This window comes from Cuculus canorus, chromosome Z (genome assembly GCF_017976375.1).
Source record: "Cuculus canorus isolate bCucCan1 chromosome Z, bCucCan1.pri, whole genome shotgun sequence".
NCBI lineage: Eukaryota > Metazoa > Chordata > Aves > Cuculiformes > Cuculidae > Cuculus > Cuculus canorus.
Genome location: NC_071441.1, coordinates 76,276,544 through 76,303,778, shown reverse-complemented (window position 1 = coordinate 76,303,778; position 27,235 = coordinate 76,276,544). Strand labels below are relative to the sequence as shown.

The window sequence follows — 27,235 nt, the reverse complement described above, 5'->3', positions numbered from 1 at the left end:
TTGTCACTTGGGAAAAGAAACCAACACCCACCTCACCACAACCTCTTTTCAGGGAGCTGCAGAGGGTGATGAGGTCTCCCCTCAGCCTCCTCTTCAGGCTAAAAATAGTTCTTGATGTAATGTCAGGTACTTTCTTGATGAAAGCAGCGTGCTTCAGATGTACTAATTTTTTTCCCCACTCTGTTTATATAATTTCAGATATGATGTCCTAATTTCTTTCTTGTGCAAATGTGTTACTGAGGAGTGGGCACCATTGCTGGGTGAGGCTGTGTAGCTACGGCCCATGGCAATGAGGGTGGAACAGGATGATCTTTAAGGTGCCTTTCAACTGAAACCATTCTATGATTATAGAGTAGTGAGACAGCTGTGATTATGACATTATTCATCACTGAGCATCATGTTGTGAAGGAGTATATTTAAGATGACAGGCACTGTTGGGAGCAGAGCTTAGGATTCCTGTGTGTGGTATTTTGCAGGCAGCTACGTAGTTTTCATCCGTGTTCCAGATTGGCCAAAAGCAAGTCTAGGACTTTGGGCTTTATATGGGCCCTGAATTCACGAAGTCTTGAGTCTTTGCCGACCGCAGGCAACGCTTCCTGGTCCCTGAGCTTGAAGCTTTGGTAGAATGAGCTTGTGTCTGCCTCCAAGGTATCCTACAGGCATACTTGGGTGGTCCAGCTGAAAATGAATTTGGAAGGTGTTTGAGATGGGGGAGAAGGCAAATCTATTACTCACCTCTCTGTATCCCATAGAATCACAGAATGGTTTGGGTTGGAAGGGACCTTGAAGCCCATCCAGTCCCACCCCCTGCCATGGTCAGGGACACCTTCTGCTGGATTCAGAGGCTCCAAGCCCCATCCAAACTGGCCTTGAACCCCTCCCAGGATGGGGCAGCCACCACTGCTTTGGGCAACCTGGGCCAGGGCCTCCCCACCCTCACAGCAAAACATTTCTTCCTGAGATCTTATCTCAATCTCCCCTCTTGCAGCTTGGAACCATTACCCAACTATAACCATGGAACCAAAATGTGGTGCTTTTTGTTGGGAAAATCTGTAGAGAAAGTATGGCAAAAGTGTATCTAGGAGTTGTCTATGATGAATTTAAGAGTTAGTTTAGTTTGGGAACAGCAAACGTCCTTTAAGGCAGTTACGCTCAGCATAGCTGCAGTGGGCTGTACCAGGGACCGCGAGACTCCGCAGCATTGCAGCTCTGTACCTGAGAGTTATTAAAAAGATGTTTAATTACTCTTAAAAAGAAAGCCCTGCTGCATCGTACAAAATGCCAAGGAAAAAGTTTTCATGTTTAATATTAAGGTGTTTTATAGAAACTATAGCATTATTGCTTTTCAAGGGCCAGGCTTCTGCAGTCTCTTATAACACTCGTGTTAGGTTGTGTTGATGTTTGATTTCTGGCTCCCTTGGGTGTGTTACAGATACCCTGCTTTTTCCTCGGTTTTGTTGATGTTAGCACTCACGAATGTGCATGGATGATTAAAACTGCGCAGTCAGCAAAAAGGTGCAACTTCAGTATTTAACTGCATAATTTTTATGTAGAAACTCTCGCTAGCGTTTTGCTGCGAGATAAAGCTCCCAGAGGTTTAAATTATGAAGGCTTCTTTCAGCAGCTTGTTAAGAGCTAGTGTACATAACCGAACATCTGGTTGTTATCGGTACATTTTCACTTCGTTAGAAACTATAAATGCGTATGGCTGAAAAATGACATGCTGTGATCCAGTTACATCACTGTTACTTAGCAGCCAGTGGTGCTGGGAGAAGTTGATACTTCTATTACATTCCATTGTTTTCTGTAGTTACAGTTGGTTTTGGTTGCAATCTTAGTTGCTTCCAAATTTAAGCCTTAGTCACAGGATGGTTTAGGTTGGGAGAGACCTTAAAGCCCGTCCAGTTCCACCCCCTGCCATGGGCAGGGACACCTCCCACTGGAACCAGTTGCTCGTAGCCCCATCCAACCTGATGTTTAATGTTTCCAGAGATGGGGCAGCCACCACCACTTTAGGCAGCCTGGGCCAGTGTTTCACCACCATCAGTGTAAAAAATTTCTTCCTAGTATCTAGTGCAAACCTTTCCCTCTCTTTTAGTTTAAAACTGTCACCTCTTGTCTCATTGATACAGCCCTTGCTAAAATGTTTTTCCCATCTTTCTTATAAGCCCCCTTTCAGTACTGGAAGGCTGCAATTAGGTCTCCTTGGAGCCTTCTCTTCTCCAGGCTGAACAACTCCAACTCTTTCAGCCTCTATTCACAGGGAAGGTGTTCCAGGCCTTTGATCTTTTTTGTGGCCTCTGGACTCACTCCAGCAGGTCCATATCTTTCCTGTGCTGAGGGCTCCAGAGCTGGACTCAGGGGTGAGGTCTCACCAGAGCAGAGGGAGAGAATCACTTCTCTTGCTCTGTTGGCCACGCTGCTTTGGACGCAGCCCAAGTTGCACGTTGCTGGCTCCTGTTGAGCGTCTCATCCCCCAGCAGCCCAAGTCCTTCTCCTCAGGCCTGCTTTCAATCTTTTCATCCCCCAGCCTGTATCGATAGTGAAGGTTGCCCCAACCCAAGTGCAGGATCTTGCCCTTCGCCTTGTCGAACCTCATGAGGTTCTCACAGCCGCACTTCTCCAGCCTGTCCAGGTCCCTGTGGATACCATCCTGTCCTTCTGGTGTGACACCTGCACCACTCAGCTCGATGTCATCTGCAAACTTGCTGAGTCTGCAGTTGATCACATTGCTTATATCATTGATGAAGGTATTAAACAACACTGTTTGGGCAATGTTTTGTCTCATTTAAGGATGCTTGCTGAATTTCCTGGGAGCTTAAAACTTGAATGTTTAAGAAGGGCAATGTAATTGGTTATAAAGCTCTGTGGAATCAGTATAGGAACAATGCCATGTACAGATGATGAGAAACACTCAGGATTTTTCTCCTTGCAAATTGTGAGCAGCAAAGAGGTTAAAAACCTGTTTTCTCTCCTTTTTGTGGCATAATTTTATTTTTTTGGCTACTTTCAAAACAATAGCTCAGAATAATGCTTTATAAAAAGCGGACCTTTAAGAAGATTGTAGTAGCTCCAGTATTTGAAGAACTGTTTGACTTCAGCATTTTTGGCAGGTTTAATGTTCAAAGGGAAACGTCCATCTCTTGAAACTTAGGTTGAAGCTGGCAAAAATATCCAAACTGGAAGAGATTTATATTGCTTCACTTTGAAGATCCTCAAAGTTTAAGACTCTTGTGCTCTATGTAAGAATGATGTGATGAATACAAAGAGGGTTTTAGTTGCTGCTGCACCGTGTGATGGTGCAGGAAATATAGAATACTTATTTCTTTGGAAGATTTTCTTCACCACTCTTATATCCTTTTCTCTTTTCTGGTGGCAGATGTGTGGTCTCTTTAAGTGTCTAAAGGTCCTAAGGGGAAGGGTCTTTATCCTTTCTCTGTTCTATTTCTACTCTAATATAGTTTTTTATTTTAGGTTGGTATTTCTCTGTCATCTGTCTTTTCACTAAGGTGGCTGTAACTTACTTTCAACTTGTAGTAAACTTTATATTCCTACAGCACAGAATAATGTCAGAGGTCAGCACTGTTCATCACGCATTATGCTGTATATTCCACTCTAAAACTCCACGGGGAGGTTTAGATGGGATATTAGGAAAAATTTCTTCTCTGACAGAGTGATGAAGCGCTGAAAGAGGCTGCCCAGGGCAGCGATGGAACATGGGGGATGTTTAAAAACTGTGTACAAGTGGCACTTGGGGACATGGTTTAGTAGGCACGGTGGGATTGGGCTGACAGTTGGACTGGTTGAGCTTAGAGGTCTTCTTCGACCTTTATGATTCTGTGATATCCAAGCTCCTAATAATCTGCTTCCTCTGTTATAGTTTTCGTCCCTTTCTTCACCGAATGCATCTTAAAACCACCTGCTTGCTAGAATTTGGGTTCTGTCTCTGGTGTGGGCAGCAAAGACAGCTGGTCATTGAAATAAAGCATGTCTCTCTTTGGCACCTTAAGATTTTACAGACTGCTTCAAATCGGTGACAGTGACCAGGCTGATAGGCAGAAGCCTTTTTCTCCGTTGCCTAGGCAAGCATGAGCACCAAAGAGACCATTGCTGCCACTGCATCATAGAATCACGGAATGATTTGGGTTGGAAGGGACCTCAAAGCCCAACCAGTTCCACCCCCTGCCATGGGCAGGGACGCCTCCCACTGGATCAGGGGCTCCAAGCCCCATCCAACCTGGCCTTGAGCTGTCAATATGGCTTAGCCTTGAAACCAGTGCGCTTGAGAGGCAGTGTTACAGAAAGGCTGTGGAGCAGGTCTACCCTTCATGCAGATTCATGATTGGAACACAGGACATGATTCCTGTGGTCTAGCTCTGTCCAGGTCTCTGTAGTGGTCTGAGGTAGCTGTTTGGGTACATCTTCTGGGCCTCTTGCTCTGGGAAGGCTATCCAAGGGGCTGGGGTGCATCCAGAGAAGAGGAATGAATCTGGGAAAAGAGCTGGAGAACACGGGTTATGAGGCACGGATGAGGGACCTGGGATTGTTTAGCCTGAAGAAAAGGAGACTGAGAGGAGACCTCATCACCGTCTACCTCTCCCTGAAAGGTGGTTGTAGTGAGATGGGTGTTGGTCTCTCCTCCGAAGTGACAGGTGATCGGATGAGAGGGAGTGACCTCAAGTTGTGCTAGGGTGGGCTCAGATTACACGGTAGGAAAAACTCACAGAAAGGGCTCTCAGGCACTGGCAGGCGCTGCCCAGGGAAGTGGTGGAGTCCCCATCCCTGGAGGGATTTCAAAGACGGGTAGATGAGGTGCTCAGGGATCTGATTTAGTAGTGGAGAGTTATGGTTGGACTCGATGATCTCAAAGGTCTTTTCCAACAAAGTGATTCTATCATTCTCTGGTCTCCAAAATGTTTGGAGTTGGTTGTAATAAGCACAGTTTACATCGGCTGCCACATTATGTGCCATCAGCGGGTGTAAAATCAAGAGTGATTCCAAGAGGAAAGACAGTGTTCACTTTGAGTTGTTATACTTGTATCCTGAGACCGATAACCAGATATTCTCTTTGCTTTCCAGTTTTCCAAACTGATCCTATTCTCTGTGATGACTCCTCTTTCACCTTTCTGGTGAGCCCTGAGGAAGCAGGGAAATGAAACCTGGTTCCTGTATGATTTGAGAGTTTTTGTATGAATCAGCCCTTTTGGCAACTCTCCTAAACTAGAAAACGAGTTACCTTTTAACCTTTTAATACTCAGAGTAGGCAGCTCTGGCTGGGTGAAAGTTCAGGAAAATATTTAAACGGGGAGGGAGTTTGGTCTGTTGGTGTGAGCTGAAAGTCAGAGGTTTGTTTCTGACTGCTCAGCCTGTTTGCTCTGTAGGTGTGAAATCATTTATGAGCTCTCAGCCTCTGCTTGCTAAAGTATAGAAGTAACATTTCGTTGAGTAATTAAAGTGCCTTCAGCAGCATGTGCCTTCAGAGTGGTAATTGCAGCTCCTAGCTGAGATATTCCAACGGATTTCCTCCATGCTTCATCTTGGTTCCTCTTCCACACACCTCTCTCCTGAAGGCAGAGGACAAAGCTGAGTGGTTTCGTGAACAAAGCAGCAGGACGGTGACACATAGGTTGTTGAAGTTCTTGGTAGATAATGCGGTTAGAAAATCATCCACGTGGTTTTGGAGGGGAAAAGCAGATCACAGAACCATAGAATCATAGAATCATAGAATAGTTTGGGTTGAAAGGGACCTTGAAGATCATCTAGTTCCATCGAGGTGATCCATCATCTTGATGCCAGAACACTGGGGAGCTGAGGTTTTAACAGTGTCATAGATCTTGTTCTCTGGGGGGAAATTTCATCATTTGGAAACAGGAGTTCCACTAATACCTGTCCCCTTACCAGCTTACGTACATGAGATGCTGGTGCCATCATACTGCTACCAGCTGCTCCTGTTGCTTTTGCTTGAGTCTGCAGGAGCAGACAAGAGTATTTGGATTTTTCTATTTTCCCACAGGCTACGACTGACGGATGACCTTCCTGTTGTGATCTTTGTGTTTTGGTCTGCTTCAGTCCCCAGCATTTTCTTTGTAGCTCAGAAGAAATCCACCTCAGAACCCAAACATGTGTCATGGTGTGGGTCTGTTCTCTGTGTGGTACTGTTGAGTGTGAGTACTTGATAGGAGTGCAGGCAGAGTTACCGCTCCCACAGGTTGCCTGAACTGGCTGCTCTAGTCTTGTTTCTACCACAAAGAAGATCTTCTGTTTCTGTTAAAGATTACTGTTTTGAACATAAACCTCTTTTTCAGACATTTAGAACTGAAATGCAGTATCAGGGCTCCGATATATTTGAAATAACATTGTAAAAAGGCAAGGTGAAACCTTGGTACAGTTCATGCAGACAAAATAATAGAAAAATGTGTTCTTGATAGTGATAGGACAAGAGGAAATGAGCTCAAGCTGTGCCGAGGGATGGTTAGATTGAATATTAAGTAAAATTTAGTTACTGGAAGAGTGGTGAAGCACTGGAAGAGGCTGCCCAGGGCGGTGGTGGAGTCATTGTTCCTTGAGATCTCAAAACCCCTGTAAACGTGGCACCTGGGGACGTGGTTTAGCCGGCATAATGGTGCTGGGCTGATGGTTGGACTTGATGAGCCTGTAGTGATAGGATGAGGGGGAATGGCTTCAAATTGGAAGGCGGATTTAGATTAGATGTTAGGAAGAAATTCTTCACGCTGAAGGTGGGGAGGCCCTGGCCCAGGTTGCCCAGAGCAGTGGTGGCTGCCCCATCCCTGGAGGGGTTCAAGGCCAGGTTGGATGGGGCTTGGAGCCCCTGATCCTGTGGGAGGTGTCCTGCCCATGGCAGGGGGTTGGAACTGGATGGGCTTTGAGGTCTATTTCAACCCAAACCATTCCATGATTCTAAGTATGTCTTAAGTGGAGCAAAGGAAGAATATCTATTAGGTTGTCCACCTGACATGGGAATAGATCCTCCAGTGGGAAGGAGAGAGAGAAGAGGAGGATAATAATGAGAATAACTATTGAAATCTGAAAACGGGAAAATTCAGAGGGACAAAAAAATAAACCCAAGCTTTGCGTGCTCTGACCCATTGCCCTATGAAGCCTATTTGCTTGGGGCATGAGATTTTACTGAGTTCTGTGGAATTTTTGGGTGTTTTATGAGACTTTTGGGAAGGGGAAAAAAAGAAAAATTCAGAGAAACCCAAAACATCATGCAGTTCTTTTGTTTTTCTGAAGTAAATAGGTACATAATTTTGACATGTAATTGATACACAAGTTCATTATTTCTAGTTTCCTCTTTATCTGGAAGCAAACAGTTTTCAGAGGAAGCTGGAGATCAGCATAAATTCCTTGCAAAGCCATTCTGTATGGCCGATAGCTTTGAATAAAACAAAAAATCAAAACCAACCCCCCTTATTCTGTAGTCTCCCAGTATAAACAGTATTTTCTTTGAAGTTACACAAGAGGTTCCTGGTAGTTCTTGTGACCCTTTAGAAATGCTTGAGTTTCAGAAAGCTGTACATTTGACCCTTGGTGGGGAGAATAGATGTGCTTTATCCTTGTGCTGATAAATTAAGGGTAACAGTAGTGGAGGGTAACAGGTACGAGGTCTCTGGTTGCATTTAAGTCAGAGCAGATCTAATTTGAACAGATTCTACGAGTTGAGTGGAATGTTTCTGCAGTTAAATGTGCCCTAATAGGTTTTGAATAGCAAGAAAATTGGAAATACTCACTGTCTGGGGCTGTGTGGCCTTAGCTGTATTTAGGGTTTTTTTTTCCTTTTAGTTATGTAAGGGTATTGAAAGCAGATTTTTTTGCCCCCCTCCAACTACTTAACACATTACAGTAACCTCTTTGTTTATTTCTTTACACTGAATCTTATAAAAATAGAAAAGAATTTTATAATGTCTCCTCAAATTTGCTCTGCTACTTGCATTGTTTGTCAGAAAAACAAATAAATGAGTGATTGAGATGGACAAAAAGCATCCTAGAATCTGCAGTTTGTTTCCTCGCAGAAAAGTAGCCCAGCTGTTTTTGTGGAATCATGTAATGGTTTGGGGTGGAAGGGGCCTTAAAGCCCATCCAGCTCTACCCCCTGCCATGGGCAGGGACACCTCCCACTGGATCAGGGGCTCCAAGCCCCATCCAACCTGGCCTGGAACACCTCCGGGGATGGAGCAGCCACCACTGCTCTGGGCAACCTGGGCCAGTCTCCCAACCTCAGCACAATGAATTTCTTCCTCATGTCTAATCTAAATGTTCTCTCTTCCAATTTAAGGCCATTCCCCTCATTCTATCACTCCATGCCTTTGTACAGATCCCCTCCCCAGCTTTCCTGGAGCCCCTTTCAGCGCTGGAAGCTGCTCTGAGGTCTCCCTGCAACCTTCTTTTCTCCAGGCTGAACAACCCCAACTCTCTCAGCCTGGCCTCAGAGCAGAGGTGCTTCAGCCTTCGCATCATCTCCATGGCCTCCTCTGGACCCATTACAACAGTTCCATGTCCTTCTTATGTTAGGGACTCCAGAACCAGACACAGGACTCCAGGTGGGGTCTCCCCAGAGCGGAGCAGAGCGGCGGAATCCCCTCCCTCCCTGCTGGCCACGCGGCTTTGGATGCAGCCCAGGACACGGTTGGTTTCTGGGCTGTGAGCACACGGTGGTGGCTCATATGGCACTTCTCATCCCCCGCACCACAAGTTCTTCTCCTCAGGGCTGCTCTCAATCATGTCGTCCCCCACGTAGTGAAAGCACGTATTGACCTGATCCAGGTGTAGGACTTTGCTCTTGGCCTTGTTGAACCTGAAGAGGTTCACACAGTCCCACCTCTCCAGCTTGTCCTGGTCCCTCTGGAATGTTTTGGATGTTGAAGCACCTCACTAAGTCAGCCTTTTCATTCATCGCTTCAGGGTTCGGCACATTATTCTTGTATTCTTAGCCTTCGTAATGATAAGTATCTGGTTTAATTTTTTTTATGCTATAGCTAAAAAGTGTTTTTTTCAAGCTTTTTTTTTTATTTTCATAGACAGATATGTCAATTTTTTTTTTTTTTGCTGATGGCTAAACTTATTAATGATGAGTATGTATAGGTCTTTCCTGCTTTGCTTGGGGTGGATGTGGATAGTGGATTGCAAAGCATCACAGTTTTGGGGAGGGAGGAGATGTTGTTCACCTTGCTTCTGACTGAGGTGAATTTGCAGTGGAACCAGATCACAGTGTAACCTCTGGCCTGATCTAATTATCAGCATTTACCCTGGCTGACTTCCTCTGTAGTAGGCAAAAAGTCAGGTAACTCACAGAAATTAACAGTAATTAAAACTTACTTCATGGTTTTAAGGAAGAATGTTATTGGAGCAGCGTGTCTCTTCCTGACATGTAACCTATAAAGTAATGGATACAAACGCTCCAGTCATGTAAGAAAAAACTAAACCAGTGAGTTTGCATGACCTTCACTTTCAAAAACGTATTTCTGTCTGAGGTAGCTTGATTGTGTGGACTTCGATCCAGGAAATTGTGATCTGCGTTTGATCTTGAGGTTGATCAAATAACCAGCAGGCTCTTTGCTCAGAAACTCTGGCCCGGAAGAGCTTAACTTCAGCTGCAATGCATGTAAACTCTTCTCCCTGACCCTCTTCATCAATGCATGTTATCTACTACATTTCTGGCACCACATTTGAGAATACTGAAGTCCTCAAGTGTGCTAAAAATCAGATTGATTATTCCAAATCCTGTTCATTTTGGTGAAGGATCACACCAGTCCTGGTACTGAGACTAATGAAGAGTTTTACTCCAGCTGGTCTTTTCTGTGGTTAATTTATTTTGTTTCAAGAGAGATGGTGCCGTAGTTTTTCGTAGAATCTCGGAATGGTTTGGGTTGGGAGGGACCTTAAAGCCCACCCAGTCCCACCCCCAGCCATGGGACACCTCCCACTGGATCAGGGGGCTCAGAGCCCCATCCAACCTGGCCTTGAACCCCTCCAGGGATGGGGCAGCCACCACTGCTCTGGGCAACCTGGGACAGGGCCTCCCCACCCTCAGAGCAAAACATTTCTTCCCAAGATCTCATCTCAATTTCCCCTCTTTCACCTTAAAGCCATTCCCCCTCATCTTATCCCTGCATTTCCTGATCCAGAGCCCCTCCCCATCTCTTCTGGAGCCCCTTTCAGCACTGGAAGCTGCTCTAAGGTTCCTCTCCTCTCCTCTCCTCTCCTCTCCTCTCCTCTCCTCTCCTCTCCTCTCCTCTCCTCTCCTCTCCTCTCCTCTCCTCTCCTCTCCTCTCCTCTCCTCTCCTCTCCTCTCCTCTCCTCTCCTCTCCTCTCCTCTCCTCTCCTCTCCTCTCCTCTCCTCTCCTCTCCGAGGTGCTCCAGCCCTTGGATCAACTCCTCTGGACTCGCTTTAACAGATCCTTGTACTGGATACAATGATGTCTATGATCTGCATTACGTAGATCAGCTTAAACCCATTTCCCCTCATCCTGTCCCTTTCTTGTCATTACAAGAAAGAGCACTTAGTTTTGTCTTTATACTTGTTTTAACTTCAATAATATAATTTTTGGAACGTGACATTGTAAGAAAGAAAAACTTAGCATCGCTGCTTAAATACACATTGATGCTGATAATTTGTTTAAATAGAGATACTATAAAGTCTTTGTATTTGAGAATTATAAATGGATTTTGTGCTACCAGTAGGTCCCAGGTCAAAAAAATACCGATAACTGGTGCTGGACACCTGTTATAGCTTAATAATATTGGATTGTGAAGCACATTGTGGAAAATAAATTGTAGAGGAAGCATTATAAGGACTTCAAAACTATCTTTCTAAGGTTGGATGGGGCTTTGAGCACCCTGATCCAGTGGGAGGTGTTCCTACCCATGACAGGGAGGTTGGAACTGGATGGGATTTGAGGTCCCTTCCAACCCAAACCGTTCCAGGATTCTATAATTATGTAATGGATTAGAGGACGGTACTGTCTTACGAAGTGAAGTACAACATCTCCTTCTTTTGGAGGAGATAAAAGTGGTCAAGAATGGTACTGGCTGATGTCCAGGCTATTTAATTGTGTTTTAAAAGGTGTCATGTAGTCTTGAATTTAATAGTCATTAAGGAGGTAAATGTAATTCTTTTTCTCCTTTTAAAACAAAAATGTGTAACAAAGTCATTATAGGCAAGGAACAGAAAGCACAAGTACAGTGGATCTCTCTCATCCATTTAGCTGCACAGCCTTTCCTAATTATTCTTAACTTAATGAGGTTTGCTAAACTATCTAATGTCAGCATTTAACCATTACAGTGCGTTTTTTGGGATTGGCTGTGGTTGCTTTAGACATCACTGTTACCTCAAAAATACTGTTTAAAAATGAACAGGGCTCAGCGTTGGGTCCAGTTCTGTTCAATGGCTTTATTCGTGATCTGGATGAGGGGATTGAGTGCTCCCTTCGTAAGTTCACAGATGACACCAAGTTGGGTGGAAGTGTTGATCTGCTTGAGGGTAGAGAGGCTCTGCAGAGGGACCTGGACAGGCTGGATCCATGGGCTGAGTCCAACGGGTTGAGGTTCAACAAGGCAAACAAGGGTTATGAGAGGCAGCTGAGGGAACTGGAGTTTAGCCTGGAGGAGAGGAGGCTGAGGGGAGACCTTATCACTGCCTACAACTGCCTGAAAGGAGGTTGTAGCGAGGAGGGTGTTGGTCTCTTCTCCCAAGTGACAGGTGATGGGATCAGAGGGAGTGGCCTCAAGTTGCACCAATGGAGGTTCAGAATGGACATCAGGGAAAGTTTTGTCACTGAAGGGGTTCTAAAGCACTGGCAGAAGCTGCCCAGGGATGGGATGGATTCACGGTCCCTGGAAGTGTTTAGAAGGTGGGTAGATGAAGTGCATAGGGATATGATTTAGTAGTTGACAAGTACAGTTGGGCTTGATTATCTCGAAGGCCTTTTCCAACCTAGGGATTCTATGATTCTAAATGTGTGTAGTATCTTGATACCCTGAGCATTTCTGACACTTAAACTGGCACTAATGTATTATATTCCTTTCTTAGGGATGACCTTTCCTGGCAGGTGGAGCGTGTTTGGCTACCTAGACGTTTCCCCGACTTAGCAAGATGGTTTTGTGACCATTTTATGTAACCGGACAAGGGACACACTTCTGAGATACGTTATTTTTAGAGTGACGTGTAGTTTGAAAACTGCAGCTGGGAGCTCTGGGAGATACCTCTATGGTTTTACATTGTGTCGTCCTTCGACATATCAAAGCAAATGCTATTATGAAGTGTATGAAGTGTAGAATGAAATGATTCTAGCTTTTTCTAATGCGTTGCTTACCTGTTACCAGTTGAAACTCACTGTACTAAACCGTGTATAATCTCAGGTGAAGATACCAAGTGTTCTTCGAAATTGAGACTGTAAACAAACCTTTTAGATAAATCTTTTTGGTGTTTGTGTTTTTTTTCCTGCAGAGATATTACATACAGCATCTCCCTGGAAGCTGTGACAACTCTCATAGTCTTCCTCTCCTGCCAATTATTCCACAAAGAAATTCTACGAGAGAGCGTCATTCACCGATACCTGATGCAAGGTCGATGGTATGTTGTGTTCTGGGGTGGCACCTAATGGCAAAGCAGATGCTTCCAATGGGTTCTTTGGACTGTTTGTGCTTGGAAACAAGACAGCAAAATGCATTATGATAGCAAATTCCTTATGGTCAAAAGAAAACAGAACTTGAAAGCAAATATCTTTAAAGACTTCTGAGGTGTGTCTGTGAGACCTTGGGTTGTTTAGTCTGGATAAGAGGAGGCTGAGGGGACACCTTGTCGCTCTCTGCAGCTCCTGGAAAGGAGGTTGTGGTGAGGTGGGTGCTGGTCCCTTCTCCCAAGTAACAGGCAGTAGGACAAGAGGAAATGGCCTCAAGCTGCACCAGGGCAGGTTCAGATTAGACATCAGGACAAATTCCTTCCCTGAAAGGGTTTTCAGGCACTGACAGAGGCTGCTCAGAGAGATTGCGGAGTCCCCATCCCGGGAGGGATTTAAAACATTGGTAGGTTTGGATATCTGGAAAAATGTCTTTACTGAAAGAGTGGTGGAAGTGGAGCCTCCATCCCTGAAGCAATTGGAAGAGTGGAGTCTCCATCCCTGGAGGGGTTCAAAAAAGGTGTAGATGTGTCACTTTGGGACATGGTTTAGCAGGCACAGTGGTGTTGGGCTTATGGTTGGGCTGGATTAGCTTAAAGGTCTTTTCCAACCTTCGTGATTCTTTCATTATATAAATACTTATCAAGTTGTAATCTTGCTCATGTGAGTAATACCACTTGTTCTGGCAAGTTGGTGGTTTTGTTTAAATGCATTCTCATGATGACTTTTACGCATTTTGGGCAAGCTACTGTTCATCCTCTTTCAACTTTAAATTCCATGTAGACAGATGTTTGGTAAGTGTATCTGCTGTCTGGTTTGATGAAGTTTCTACTCAATGTATGAGAGATGTACTGCTCCAGATAGGGGGAGCCCAGGGTCACAGGGTGACCAGGGCCTTCAGCAGTGTGGGCAGAGCAACTGAAGGCAGGAGACATGTAGAGCCTCAAATTCCATCCAAGTTGGATGAGGCTTGGAGCAACCTGATCCAGTGGGAGGTGTCCCTCCCATGGCAGGAGGGTGGAAATTCATGAGCCCTGATGTCCCTACCAATCCAAACCATTCCATGATTCTGTAATTTGGTGGTTGGGAATCCAGAGCAATGTGAAGAGTTGGACGGGCACTGGTTAGAGGGGACTGGAGTTCATCCTAACACAGCCCCTCTCTGTTCAATTCTGAAGTATACGGGAGTGAGAACCAACTCTGTTTCTATGGAAATCTTTCTCTTTTATGGAAATACTGGAACTTTGTATTTAAATCCTACAACTGTTATGTGCATTTGTCAAAATCATTGAATTGAGGTTAGACATTTCGTTGGTCTTTGCAAATGAAACTGTTGTTACCTCTCCTACATAACCAAAGCATGCAACGAAAACTAAACAAATGTGTGCCTTTGCCTTGTGTATTTTTCCAGTTGTGTCTTGAGGTAAAAGAGTACAAGGATTCCACAAATTAAATGATTGATTTAAAAGCAGTATTAAAAAAAGAAGACAAAATCTGGTTTACATGATGCGCTGTTGAATGTGTTCCTGCAGAGCCCTGTTGAATTCAGTGCAGCTTTGTGTAGGCAAGGCCTTGGCGTTCTTCCCCTTTCCAGTCTGCTCAGCACCGGGAGAGTTGTTACTGTCTGTCTTTCATGCCAAATGCTAGCGTTTGCACCCTGCCTGGGCTTTGTGGTGCCAGATCTTGCAAGTCGTGAGTCAACTGAAGCTGTTTTCTCTTCCTTTTCAGCCTCCCGTACACCAGCAGGCTTGTGAAAACTTTACTGTATAATTTCATCAGGCAAGAGAGGAGCCCTCCTCCAGGGACCCACGTTTTTCAGCAGCAGACGGATGGAGGAGGATTGCTTTATGGAATTGCATCCGGAGTGGCAAGTGAGTCTTATTCTCTGTAATTTATGTTTCAAACCTAACAAAGTATTGCCTTCTACGTGACCTCTCTCACAGTCACTCCTGAAGCCCGTTTCTTTTTCAACAAGCAATACCAGTGTGTGTACTCGGTATGGAAGAGCTGTCCACAGGTCTGCTTGCGTTGTAATTGCATGTGGTCCACCTCAAGATGTGTTAGAATCTGATGGAATTATATCTACAGGGGTATATGCAGGACAGCACGTGCTGGAAGTAGCACTTAGTCCCTGTTTTTCTTTTATTAAATGTCATAGTTTAGCTCCAGCCCAGACAATGTCAGCAGCTAAAAACGAGTGGTTGCGCTCCCAATTCCGTCCCTCTCCCAGAGTAGGGGGAAAGGAAAGTGAGAGGAAAAGACTTGTGGTCTGGAAATCGAAAACTACAGCTTTAAAATAACAACAACAACAACAACAACAATAATAATAATCAAAGTAGTAGTAGTAGTAGTAATAGTAATGATAGTATGAAATATATAAAAATATATGGAATTGTGCCCCCAGCCCTCGCTGACTGTGTGTCACCATAGATGCTGCAGAGCAGACGCGAGGGGAAGGGTCTGAGGTGAGGAGAGAGCCGAGCTCAAAACTGGATCCAGGAAAACACACGGATCTGGGATCAGGGGCAAACAGATCTCAGACAGATGAGGTCCTCATTGGACATCAACCATCGAAGAAGAGAGAGGGGCCCTTGTGATCTCCCAGTTTCACCCCGAGTATGAGGTGTATGGGCTGGAATCCTCTGTTGGTCAGGTTGGGGTCACCTCTCCTGTCCGCCCCTCCCTGCAGGTGTGACCCTTTTCCCCCCTTTCCCTTATGGCTCCTCCTGGTCCAGGACGGCCTTGGTTTGTGTAGGGATGAGCACAAGTCCGGGCCTTTCTGCATCCCAGTGCCCGTGTGGTCGCTGCTGGAGAGGAGCCTGTCTGGAACACAGGCATTAACTCTCAGAAAATGCAGCTACTCAGACGACACTGAGCTAAAGTTGCAAACTGATTCTGATTTAACTCAAACCACAACTGAGACATTAAAAAAACAACCAACTAAATAAACAGTGCCTGATTTGATAAACTCTGTGCTTCAAGTCACTTGAAATGTGGTCAGAAATACTTCTAGTTGCACCTTTTTGTTTCTTATAATTGCTCGGTGGATATGATGGCCTGCTCTGTGTCTGCTTGATCAGAAGGTTTGAACTGAGTGGTTTCAAGAGGTCCCTTCCAGCCTCAAGGATTCTGTGATGTAAGGAAGTGACCTGGATATGAGTTTTTGTAGCACATTGTAGTGCGTGCCCTTACCAGTATGTTGACTAATGTTTTTTCCTGAGCAGTAAGATGAGATTCTGACCTTTGGTGGGTGGACTCTTTGCTATAGAGAGGAATTGTCTGAACAATACTAGAGACTCGATATCATTTTTTTTAAGAAAAAGCTTTTTCATATTTATTATACTTTATACTGTGTTTTTTTTGGTGGCTGCTCTCTTCCTCACACCAGATGTGTTTTATTGGTGTATATATTACATGTAAGAATTCTTCTTAAGGGTTTTTCGTTTCCATACAACAAGAGTAAAATATATTGCAAATCATAAAGTTTTGTGTTATTTTCTTTTTCCCTGATAAACTAATTAACACTTTGCAAGACTGTTACTGTTAAAACTGATAGTATTTATTTTGCTCTTTCGTGAAACCTATTCACCGGCAGTATCCGTAAGGGATATTAAAGTTCAGGCCGCAAGTGGTCTGCCAGAAAATATTTTACAGCCTGTGACAGTGCACGTGGACCTCCTCGTGGAGGCAGTAAAAGCGCACGTCTTCGGCTCCGTGCAGCAGAGCTGAAACACATCACCGCCTCTGTGTTTTGTTTTGAACACATTGCCTCCTTTCCTGGTTGTGTTCAGTTTTGGGTCCCTCACTCCAAGAAGGACATTGAAGCTCTGGAGCGCGTCCAGAGAAGGGGACAGAGCTGGGGAAGGGTCTGGAGAACAGGGGTTATGAGGAGCGGCTGAGGGACCTGGGGTTGTTTAGCCTGGAGAAGAGGAGGCTGAGGGGAGACCTTATCACTGTCTGCAAGTGCCTGGAAGGAGGTTTTAGCGAGGCGAGTGCTGGTCTCTTCTCCCAAGTGACAGGTGATAGGACCAGAGGGAATGGCCTCCAGTTGTGCCAAGGCAGATTTGGATTGGACATCAGGAAAAGTTTCTTCACTGGAAGGGTTCTCAGGCACTTGCAGAGGCTGCCCAGGAAGATGGTGGAGTCCCCATCCCTGCAGGGGGTTAAAAGATCGTACAATAGTTTGGGTTGGAAGGAACCTTAAAAATCATCTAGTTCCAAGCCCCTGCCATGGGCAGGGACACCTCCCACTGGATCAGGCTGCCCAAGCCCCATCCAACCTGGCCTGGAACACCTCCAGGGATGGGGCAGCCATCACTTCCCTGGGCAACCTGGGCCAGGGCCTCCCCACCCTCAGCATGAAGAAATTCTCCTCTTTGTCTAGTCTAAACCTGCCCCTCTCCAGCTTATACCCATTGCCCGTTGTCCTATCCCCACAAGCCTTTGTGAACAGTCCTTCGTTGGCTTTCTTGTGGTCTCTTCAGATACTGGAAGGTCGCTATAAGATCTCCTCCGAGCTTTCTCTTCTCCAGGTGGGCAGGCAAATGAGGTTCTTAGGAATATGATTTAGTAGTGGACAGGTATGGTTGGACTTGATGACCTCAAAGGTTTTTTCCAACCAAGTGATTCTATGGTTCTGTGTAAGACGAGGTGACTCACAGCTCAGTGTGCTGCCGGAACACGTCTCGTCTCTGGTTTTCAGTTTACAGGCTCAGGGTAGACCACTGCAGTGGTTGGGTTGTGTCTGTAACATAAATGCATCAGGAAGCTGTTGCTTGGTTTGGAGTTCATTTAAACAGAGAAGAGAAACTAATTAAATTGTTCCCCACAACCTTTTTATTTGAGAGTTCCTAACAGGTACATTCTCTTCCTGCTTTCAATTGCTGGAGAAAATTGCTCCTAAAATGTTTTTCCGAAGCATTTTCAATATGAGGTTTGTACCTTCGCGTGCGAGTGGAGAGCAGCTCTCGCTGCGTGTTTTGATGCCTCTGCTTGCCTGATGACTTTACTCCTTATGGGTCTGATCTCTGCAGTCACACTCGAGGATCATTCTGCATTAGTGCTGCCACAGGCAAAACAGCTTTTTTCCTCTCCTCATTACTTGATTGATTTGTAAAGTCTACCCAGACTGCCATTGCTCTTTCCTTCCTCTGTAGCTCCTCCGATACCATATCCTGCCCTGACTTTTTACTTCTTGTGCATTGAGTTTGCGTTTCTTAATGCAAACTCTTAAGGTTTGAGCTTACATCTGTTCTTGTCTCTTCCTACAGTTCCATTCCCTCTGCTCTCTTGAACCATTCCCTTAGCAACTCCCTTGTCATACTCCTACGCTTATTTTGTTGCTTCTTTCATGAGTCCCTGAGGTGCCATCTCTTCTCCCAGTGAATTAAGTGCCTTCTTTTAAAGCTTTAAGTAAATGAGCCGTTTTGAAGAACTTCCTAATGATCTCTCCGGGTAAGGGTGAAAAAAGGAAGTGCAGCATCGTATTAGAAAATTGATATATTTTTTATTATTTTTGTGTCTGATTATTTGCCTGTATACGATGGTGGACTATAGGTGCTCAGACACAACACAACTCAGACGCAATAGGATTGGTAGGGTAAATGTCATATTTGTCCAACTGTAATATCTCTGAAGTAACCCTTTGCAGTCCTTTGTTTTGCGTAGCATCAGGTACATGGGTAAAGTGCAGTACAAATTTGAAGACAGCAACACAAATTGGTAGTTTCTTATGGAACAGAACCAAGTTTTGAGCAGTAAGCAGATGTGGAAAGCTTAGAGGTGTTTGCTCTGTTGTATTACTTTTGTGAATTTTGTAATCTTTATAGGATAAGAATTGAAAGAAGAATTGAAAATTATCTTTTACGTGGCTCGGTGTCATTTAAATACCAAATAATGCTTAAACTAAGTTTACTGAAATAAGTCTGATTAGGATGAAAGGAGATAGGAGCCTGGTTTTAAAAATCATGTATGTTTCATAAGAAATTTCAGGGCCTAAGTTAATTATTGTACTTGTTAATTTGAAGTTATTTAACTTGATAGCACAGTCATGTATTATTTAATGCATATTTTGTAGTCACTTGCATAGCAGCAGTAGATCAACAAACTCTTCTAAGCACTGCATTTTAAATCCACCACCCCTTTCCTTCCTTGTGATTCAGCAGGAGTGATAATTATACACAATATGAGAAGAAGTTTACCCTTTCCCACAGTTAACTTTTTCCTGCTTCTCATGCTTCGTAGCCTGTTTGTTTCTTTCCTTAAATGAGTTTTCTTAACCCTGAAACCATACAGCCAACATCCACACACCAGCTACTTCTTGCTTTGTACTCTGAGCACCTACAAGTTACCTGGGTGCAAGTACATTTCTCCATTCTGAATATAGAATATCTTAGTTTGAATTATAGATACATTCTATTGTCCTCTGGTAGATAGGGCTGGAGAAATAAGGAGTGTCTGAGGGACCTGGAGTTGTTTAGCCTGGAGAAGAGGAGGCTGAGGGGAAACCTACAGCATCTACAACTGCCTGAAAGGAGGCTGTGGCAAAGTGAGTGTTAGTCTCTTCTCCCAAGTGACAGGAGATAGGACAGGAGGAAAAGGCCTCAAGTTGCGTCAGGGGAAGTTTAGATTGGATATTAGCAAAAACTTCTTCAAGAAAGGGCTCTCGGGCACTGTCAGAGGTTGCCCAGGGAGGTGATTGACTCACTGTCTTTGAAGGTATTTAAAAGATGGGCAGATGAGGTGCTTAGGGACATGATTTAGTAGTGGACAGGTACGGTTGGAGCTGATGGTCTCAAAGGTCTTTTCCAACCTAACAATTCCATGATTCTGTGTTTCTTTGAAACAAACAATTGCGGGTTTGGAATGAGGAGGGAAATAATGAAATTTTAGTTTTGTGACTTCATAAAGGACATTCTTGCATAATGAGTCAATGTTGCTTTGTCTTTGCAGCTTTTTTTGTAGGTGTGCAAAATAATTGTGAAGTGCTGCTAGTTCTGGTGGTGTGTTGGGAAGGCATAAAGCAGAAGAGATTAGACCTCATTCAAGGTCCCCTCCAACCCAAACTACTCTATGATTGTATATATTAGAAGGTAATTTTTCTTGGTTCACGTAGGTACGTTGAACTAACTTACCTTCAAAACTATTAATTTTTGTTGGCTTTAAATCCCCTCCTCTTTCTTTGGAGTGTAATCAGCATTTGCCAGTTCATGGTCCGCAGTTAACCAAGTTGAGAGTACTTTGCGTGCGCAAACAAAATTTTTTAATGCTTTGATTAAAGTTTTAATTTTATTTTGCAAGAAATAAGATTAATGTTACAGTGAGGAACTGTCGAATAGATGGTGTGCTAAGGCAGGAAAATGTTCCATCTACTCAAGACAATTGAAAAATGTTCAGTTTAAATGGTTTAATTTCATTGAATCATAGAGTGATTTGGGTTGTGAAGGGACCATGAAGGTCATCCAGTCCAGCCCCCTGCAGTGAGCAGGGATGTTTTCAACTTGATCAGGCTGCTCAGAGCCCCCTCCAACCTGGCCTTGAATGGTTCCAGGGAAGGGCCATCCACCACCTCTCTGTGCAGCCTGTGCCAGTGTTTCACCACACTCAGCTTGAAATAGTTGATTCATTTAAGCTTTTTTAAAAAGCACCACTTTAATTAGTCTAACAATATTTAGGACATAATGCAATGGTATGATCTAATTGACTTACTTTTTTCTCCTTTCTAGATGATTATAGATGTAATGGATACAATGTAGTTCCTGTAAGAAACTGATGAAAAGGCAGTACCAGATTTACCAGATTAATCTTCATTAACTGCCTAAGCAATCATCGTACCTAAACTGGTCCTTCAGTGTGCTGTTCTACAATTAAAATAAACCGAAGAATTCACAGGATCATAGAATCGCAGAAGGTTTGGGTTGGAAGGGACCTTGAAGCCCATCTAGTTCCACCTATGGGCAGGGAGGGACACCTCCCACTGGATCAGGGGCTCCAAGCCCCGTCCAACCTGGCCTTGAACGCCTCCAGGGATGGGGCAGCCACCACTGCTCTGGGCAACCTGGGCCAGGGCCTGCCCACCCTCAGCATGAAGAATTTCTTCCTAATGTCTAATCTAATTCTTTCGCCTTCAATTTAAAGCTGTTTCCCCTCGCCCTGTCACTCCAGGTCCTTGTAAAAAGCCCCTCTGCAGCTTTCCTGCAGGTCCTTTCAGTGCTGGAAGCTGCTCTAAGTTCTCCCCACAGCCTTCTCTTCTCCAGGCTGAGCAATCCCAACTCTGTCAGCCTGTTCTGATAGCAAAGGTCGGATCATCTCTATGGCCTCCTCTGGATCTGTTCCAGCAGTTCCAATTTAGTGTATAGTGGTCAGTAATGAGTTGTTGTCTCATGTCTGTACTCCTTGGTTGGAACTGAATAATTACTTCTGACCCCGAATGACTTCTATCATGTAAGTGTGTCCTTTACTCTGGACTATGTCATTCAGCATCGGTGTACTTGAAGGTACCTGTGACCTGTGTTGTACATCTGTCACTTATATATACACTATAGCTTATTCCTCTTTTTTTCATCCTACATTCTGATTAATAGGATCACTTGCACAGATATCTTTAACTTTATAAGAGAACTATTTATTCATATTTAGCATTTTATGGTATTATCATTTCCCTCTTCAATTTTATGTAGCCCGATTTGTAACATCTAGAATAAAAAACATCAAGTTAGAGAGACACAAAAAGCTATTAATGATGTGTCTGTTGTTATCATCCTTCCAAGCTGTTTTTCTACTAACAAATCCTTCAGGCTCATTGTTTCTACCTTCCAGAGTCTTTTCACCTTGTGTCAGAGATCTGGTGTATGATCTGCTACATAACTACCACCCTGTCTGTCTCCTCAGTACTTAGTCAATGTTTAATTGCCTGTTTGTGCTCACCATAATGAAAATGTGGAGCTGAGACTTCTTTCCCACTTCTATTTCTTCATCTCCCTTCTTGCTTAGAGTCTGTGACAGTGTCATTGTGGCATTTTAACCTGCCTGAATATGAAGATGTCGGTAGCGTCCAGACATTGAACCTTCCTCTAACGATGTGTCTGAGCCAGAGCGAATCGTGTGGCTGCAGATGTTCTTTGAGTGTTAGCAGAAGTGTGGCAGGCTCCATCTGCAAAAGCTGACCGGCAAGCTGGGTTCTAGGGCAGCTGCATCCTGGCCGGAATCCTTGCTGTGAAGACCGTAGGAGCTGATTTGAAGTTAGGGAGGGCTACTGTCAGAACAAGTGCCTGAATGTCCCCTTTGAGAGTCTTTATTGCCTTTTTTCGAGAGATAATGCTCGTCTTCTGACTTAACTACAGCAGTGCAGAGAAACATTGTCTCAGGCATAAATCTCTGCAGGCCACACATGTATTTGCCATCAAGTTTTTGCGTGCTTCCTTGGACATACATCATGTTGTGTGTTTTGTGTTGGTTTTTTTTAGCTCTGACTGATCTTTGTGGTCTTGAGTGATGTGAGAGTGTAGAACAGTGACACAGCAGTAGCACTTCTGGTAGTGACCCTTGGCCCCAGACGCACTGGACTCTTGGGTTTCAGCCACAAGGATCTGAAACTAGAAGAGCAGCACAATTATTTTAATAAATATTTGATCAGTTTTAAAAGCTTCAGCAACATATTTTTGATAGTAAGCCACCAGTGATTTAGAACCAGCTGGACACATAATGTAGATCATAGACGTCTTCTTATCCAGGACAAGGATCTGTTAGAGCAAGTCCAGAGGAGTTGATCCAAGGGCTGGAGCACCTCCCATCCAAGGACAGGCTGAGAGAGTTGGGGTTGTTCAGCCTGGAGAAGAGAAGGCTCCGAAGAGACCTTAGAGCAGCTTCCAGTGCTGAAAGGGGCTCCAGGAAAGCTGGGGAGGGGCTCTTGGTTAAGGAGTGCAGGGATAGGACAAGGGGAGATTGTTTTAGGCTGAAAGAGGGGAGATTGAGGTGAGATCTTAGGAAGAAATGTTTTGCTGTGAGGGTGGGGAGGCCCTGGCTCAGGTTGCCCAGAGCAGTGGTGGCTGCCCCATCCCTGGAGGGGTTCCAGGCCAGGTTGGATGGGCCTTGGGCAGCCTGATCTGGTGGGAGGTGCCCCTGTCCATGGCCGGGGGTTGAAGCTGGATGATTCTTTAAAGTCCCTTCCAACCCAAACCATTCTGTGATTCTGTAGTTTTCCTTTGGACCCCTGATTGTTTCATAGGTGCTGATGGCAATGATAGCAAAGCATCCTTTCCCAGGAGAGCAATTTATGCTATAGGGTCCTGGGCTTGATAGCTCTTGGAAGTCTTCCACTGACTCGGCTGAGACTTACACGTTTGCAGGGAGCTGACAGTAGGGTTTTTTCCTTTCCTTCAGAGAGGCAGATGCTTCTGGGGAAACTTGGCTGCCATCACTCCACCTTATGGCATTGGCAAAATATTTCTCACTAAACATTCTCAGGCTTTATGTCTTTAAGTTCTCTGTGATATCTCCCTGACGCTGTCTAGGCTCGTGATGTGCTGAGAGAAAACACAGAACGGTTTGGGTTGGAAGGACCTCAAAGCCCATCCAGTTCCACCTCTTCCCTTGGGCAGGGACACCTCCCACTGGATCAGGGGCTCCAAGCCCCATCAACCTGGCCTCGAACACCTCCAGGGATGGGGCAGCCACCACTGCTCTGGGCAGACTGGGCCAGGGCCTCACCACCCTCAGCGTGAAGAATTTCTTCCTAATGTCTGATCTAAATCTTCCCTCTTCCAGTTTAAAGCCATTCCCCTTCATCATATCACTCCAGACCCTTGGAAAAAGTCCATTGCCAGCTTTCTTGTAGGCCCCCTACAAGAGCTCTGCTAATATTGCCTCTTCTCTCGTGTCAAGCCCCACCGTGCTGCTCTGTCCTGTCCCTCACCGTGTATGTAGATCGTGAGCTCTTTAGGGTAGGGACCATTGTTGAGTGTGTAAGATACATGAAAAGGTTGTGGTTCATGACTACAGCTTCTGATTTCTGTGGTCATACAAATCATAATCGTAACCATATGCTCCAGCTTGTTTACTGAGAGTGCTGCAGCAAGTTTCACGAGGTTTGTTGGTGATTTATCTCCCTGACATTTATCCTGATATTCCAAAACCTGAGCAACTTCAAATAACCCATAAAAAAGGGAAAACATATTGGCTCAAAAATTATTTTTCTTCTTTAATTCTTCAGGGGAAATAGTGTGTTAAAGGAAATCAAGAATAAAGCTGATGTATGGTGACAACAAAAGGTTTAAAACTTGACCTCTTGCAAGCACTAAGGCTAGGAAAATGGATTTTTATATTTGTGAAAAGGAGACATTTCATGCTTTCCAGACTATTCTTGGCCCTAGAGAATTACTGAACTTGAAATTGAGGTATATGCAGCATTTATATTTGCAAAATTTCAATAATCAGTTGTTTTCTTATAAAAAAACATGCTATACTTGAGCTTTTCTTATTGTCCTACAAATTTCAGCTAGGGGATGGCGAGAAATCTGTCCCTTTTTGCTTTATGGTTCTGTGTCAACAAGTGTTTTCATGTCCTACACTTACTTTATCAGTAAATCTGAGAATGCTTTAAAAAGATTGTAAACACCATTATTTCCACTTCATTTTTGAACATATTGTAAATAATAGAGGATTGACCATGCCATGTAAGAAATGAGTCAAAATCTGGGAGTTAAAGTCTTCAGGTTCAGCATGTTCTTCCAGTAGGCAGCAGTGCTTCTCATAAAGTATTAACAGATGTAAAATAGTCATCCTTCTGGATGTTAGATAAAGGGTATAAATGGTTAATATGTGGGGTTTTTTGCACTTACATGTGACTTGTGTCTCTGTAAAGCAATTAGTCTTCATAATTTTGACAGTATCTGCAGAATACCACTCAGAATGTGTTCTCCTGCTGCACATTTTCTGATGAAAATGTCTCAGTACTGAAGGAAAATGGATGATCTGGCTGGTTTCCGATGCACTGACACCATGTTATGAATGGGTTTACACTTGATGTCTCATTACTGGCAAGTCCCTAGACAGAGTTCGAAGGTGAATGGACAGGAGAAACTGAGCTGCATTTCAGGTCGGAGTGAGGGAACATAAATAAAGCACAACAAATTGTGGGTTTTTTTCTGTATTACTCTGTGTGAAATTTGGTTTTCAGGTCTTTTAATGGATTAAATTAATCCCAAGCTTCATGTATTATAAATTCATAGAGTCATGGAATAGTTTAGGTTAGAAGAGTTAGAAGGGACCTCTAGTGGGACATGGCCCTGCCCATGGCAGGGAGGTTGGAAGCAGATGATCTTTAAGGTCCCCTCCAACCCAAACGATTCTATGATTCTAAAGCCCATCCAGTTCCAACTCCCTGCCATGGGCAGCGACACTTCCCCCTGGCCAAGGTTCTTCAAAGCTCCATCCAGCTTAGCCTGGAACACCTCCAGGGATGGGGCAGCCACCACTGCTGTGGGCAGTCTAGGCCAGGGCCTGACCACCTTCAGCATGAAGAAGTTCCTCTTATATCTTGTCTAAATCTGCCCCTCTCCAGTTTATGCCCGTTGCCCCACACCTTTTCAATACAAGCCTTTGTGAACAGCCCCTCTCCAGCTTTCTTGTAGCCCTTCAGGTACTGGAAAGTTGCTATAAGGTCTCCCCGCAGCCTTCTCTTCTCCAGGCTGAAACAACCCCAACTCTCTGAGCCTCCAAGCAGAGGTGCTCCAGCCCTCCAATCATCTTTGTAGCCTCCTCTTGACTCGTTCCAACAGCTTCATCTCCTTCTTACGTTGGGGATTGCAGAACTGAGCTGGTTTCCTTTTATTCTTCTGTCAGATGTCTGCACCGTCTCTTGGGGTGGGAGTGACATCAGATCGTTCAGATTAACTGTTGGCTGAGTTGGGCATAGCAGGGGAGCTGCTTTGCCTCCAGGCTGGCACCTGCACTCTTCAACACCTTCGTCTTTTTTAGTTATTGGTCATGTGTGTGGGACTAATGAAATACAAAGGCTGTGCTCTGGATGACGTGTCTGGAAATACTCATTATAGAGCTTCCTTTTTCTGTTGTGTGTTTTTCTTCCCCGGTAGCCTCTTGGCTATCAATTCTGTAAAGCTGACATGTCATTTTCACTTTTCTTTACTTTTTTTTTTTTTTTTTTTAGTTTATTTCATTATTTATACATTATAGTCGACAAGTGGGAAACCTGAATATGTGTCTGTTTTCTGTTTAGTTCCCTACTCCCTTTAACCTCTTTCTCCAAAATAAGTAAAGATGGAGGGTTTTTCTAGTGCATGTACAATCAAAATCTGTATTTTAACTGCTTCTCTAAATAACCTACCGGACTTCAGAATTTTTTTAGCGTGTACAAAATGAAAGTAGGGTTTGGATAATAGGAAAAATGTCTTTACTGAAAAAGTGGTGGAGCCCTGGCAGAGGCTAAGCAGGGCAGTGGTGGAGTCACCATCCCTGAAGAGGTTCAAAAACTGTGTTCCTGTGGCACATGGGGACATGGTTTAGCTGGCATGGTGATGTTGGGCTGACGGTTGGACTGGACAATCTTGGAGGTCTTTTCCAACCTTAATGGTTCTGTAATTCTGTGTTGGACACAGAATGAGCTACTAATACTAGCAGAACAAGTCAGTTGTGGAACTATTGTGTCATGACCAAATGAATTCAAGTTCTGAAGTGGTTTTATTTGCCGTATTAGTATTTTTTTCAGGGAGAAGAGAAGTTACTTTGAAGCTTACAATAAATTAAAGCAGCCTTGGCTGGGAGATGAGGAAGGGAATGTCTTCCACTTAAGTGGACAAGAGGAGCAGTGAGATTGCTTACCTGTTAATTGCATTAAATCCTTAAATTAAATCCTTAAATTAACACAGGAGTACTACCTAAGTATACGTCTTGCAGATACAGCTTATGGTTTTCCAATTAGCAGTAGACATTTTCATTTACGTAACAGATCAGATCTAGCACATGGATTTGGTACCAATATGGCCTTAATCTGTAATGTCGGTTTACTCAACTGCAACATTTAAATATGAAGAACAGTTTACGTAAGGTGCTTGCAGATGAGCTCTTCTTTAATACTGGTGCTTATGAGACAAGAATTTTCCTTGCAGAAAGTAGTAGCTGTCTTCCCAGTGCTTAGAATCTGTCCAGGAGGAGGTGGATAACTACTTACCTTGTTAATGAATTCATTAATGTAAGTAGAAAGGTGTCGTTCTGGCTGTTAAATAGACCTATTGCAAATGAATAGTGTGGTTTTACAATACGGCGGCAGTGTCAGGTTATGCAGAGGGAAATGAAGCAAAATGTAGGTGCGTTACAAAAGCAAAGCTTTCACTGGTGCCAAAACTCAGAATCAGGTCATAGAATCACAGAATGGTTTGGGTTGGAAGGACCTCAAAGCCCATCCAGTGCCACCCCCTGCCATGGGCAGGGACACCTCCCACTGGATCAGGGGCTCCAAGCCCCATCCAACCTGGCCTGGAACACCTCCAGGGATGGGGCAGCCACCACTGCTCTGGGCACCCTGGGCCAGGGCCTCCCCACCCTCACAGGAAAACATTTCTTCCTGAGATCTCATCTCAATC

General features: G+C 44.3%; 1 protein-coding gene across 3 annotated transcripts in view; it reads left to right on the top strand.

Moving 5' to 3' along the window:
- The window catches only part of DYM (dymeclin), a 263,448-nt gene that overhangs the window by 41,741 nt on the left and 194,472 nt on the right, over nucleotides 1-27,235 (top strand). For all 3 annotated transcript variants that reach the window (XM_009565789.2, XM_054054066.1, XM_054054067.1), the window contains exons 7-8: nucleotides 12,467-12,592; nucleotides 14,367-14,509. In XM_009565789.2, the coding sequence (XP_009564084.1) occupies nucleotides 12,467-12,592; nucleotides 14,367-14,509 (269 nt within the window). The remainder of the gene's footprint in view (nucleotides 1-12,466; nucleotides 12,593-14,366; nucleotides 14,510-27,235) is intronic.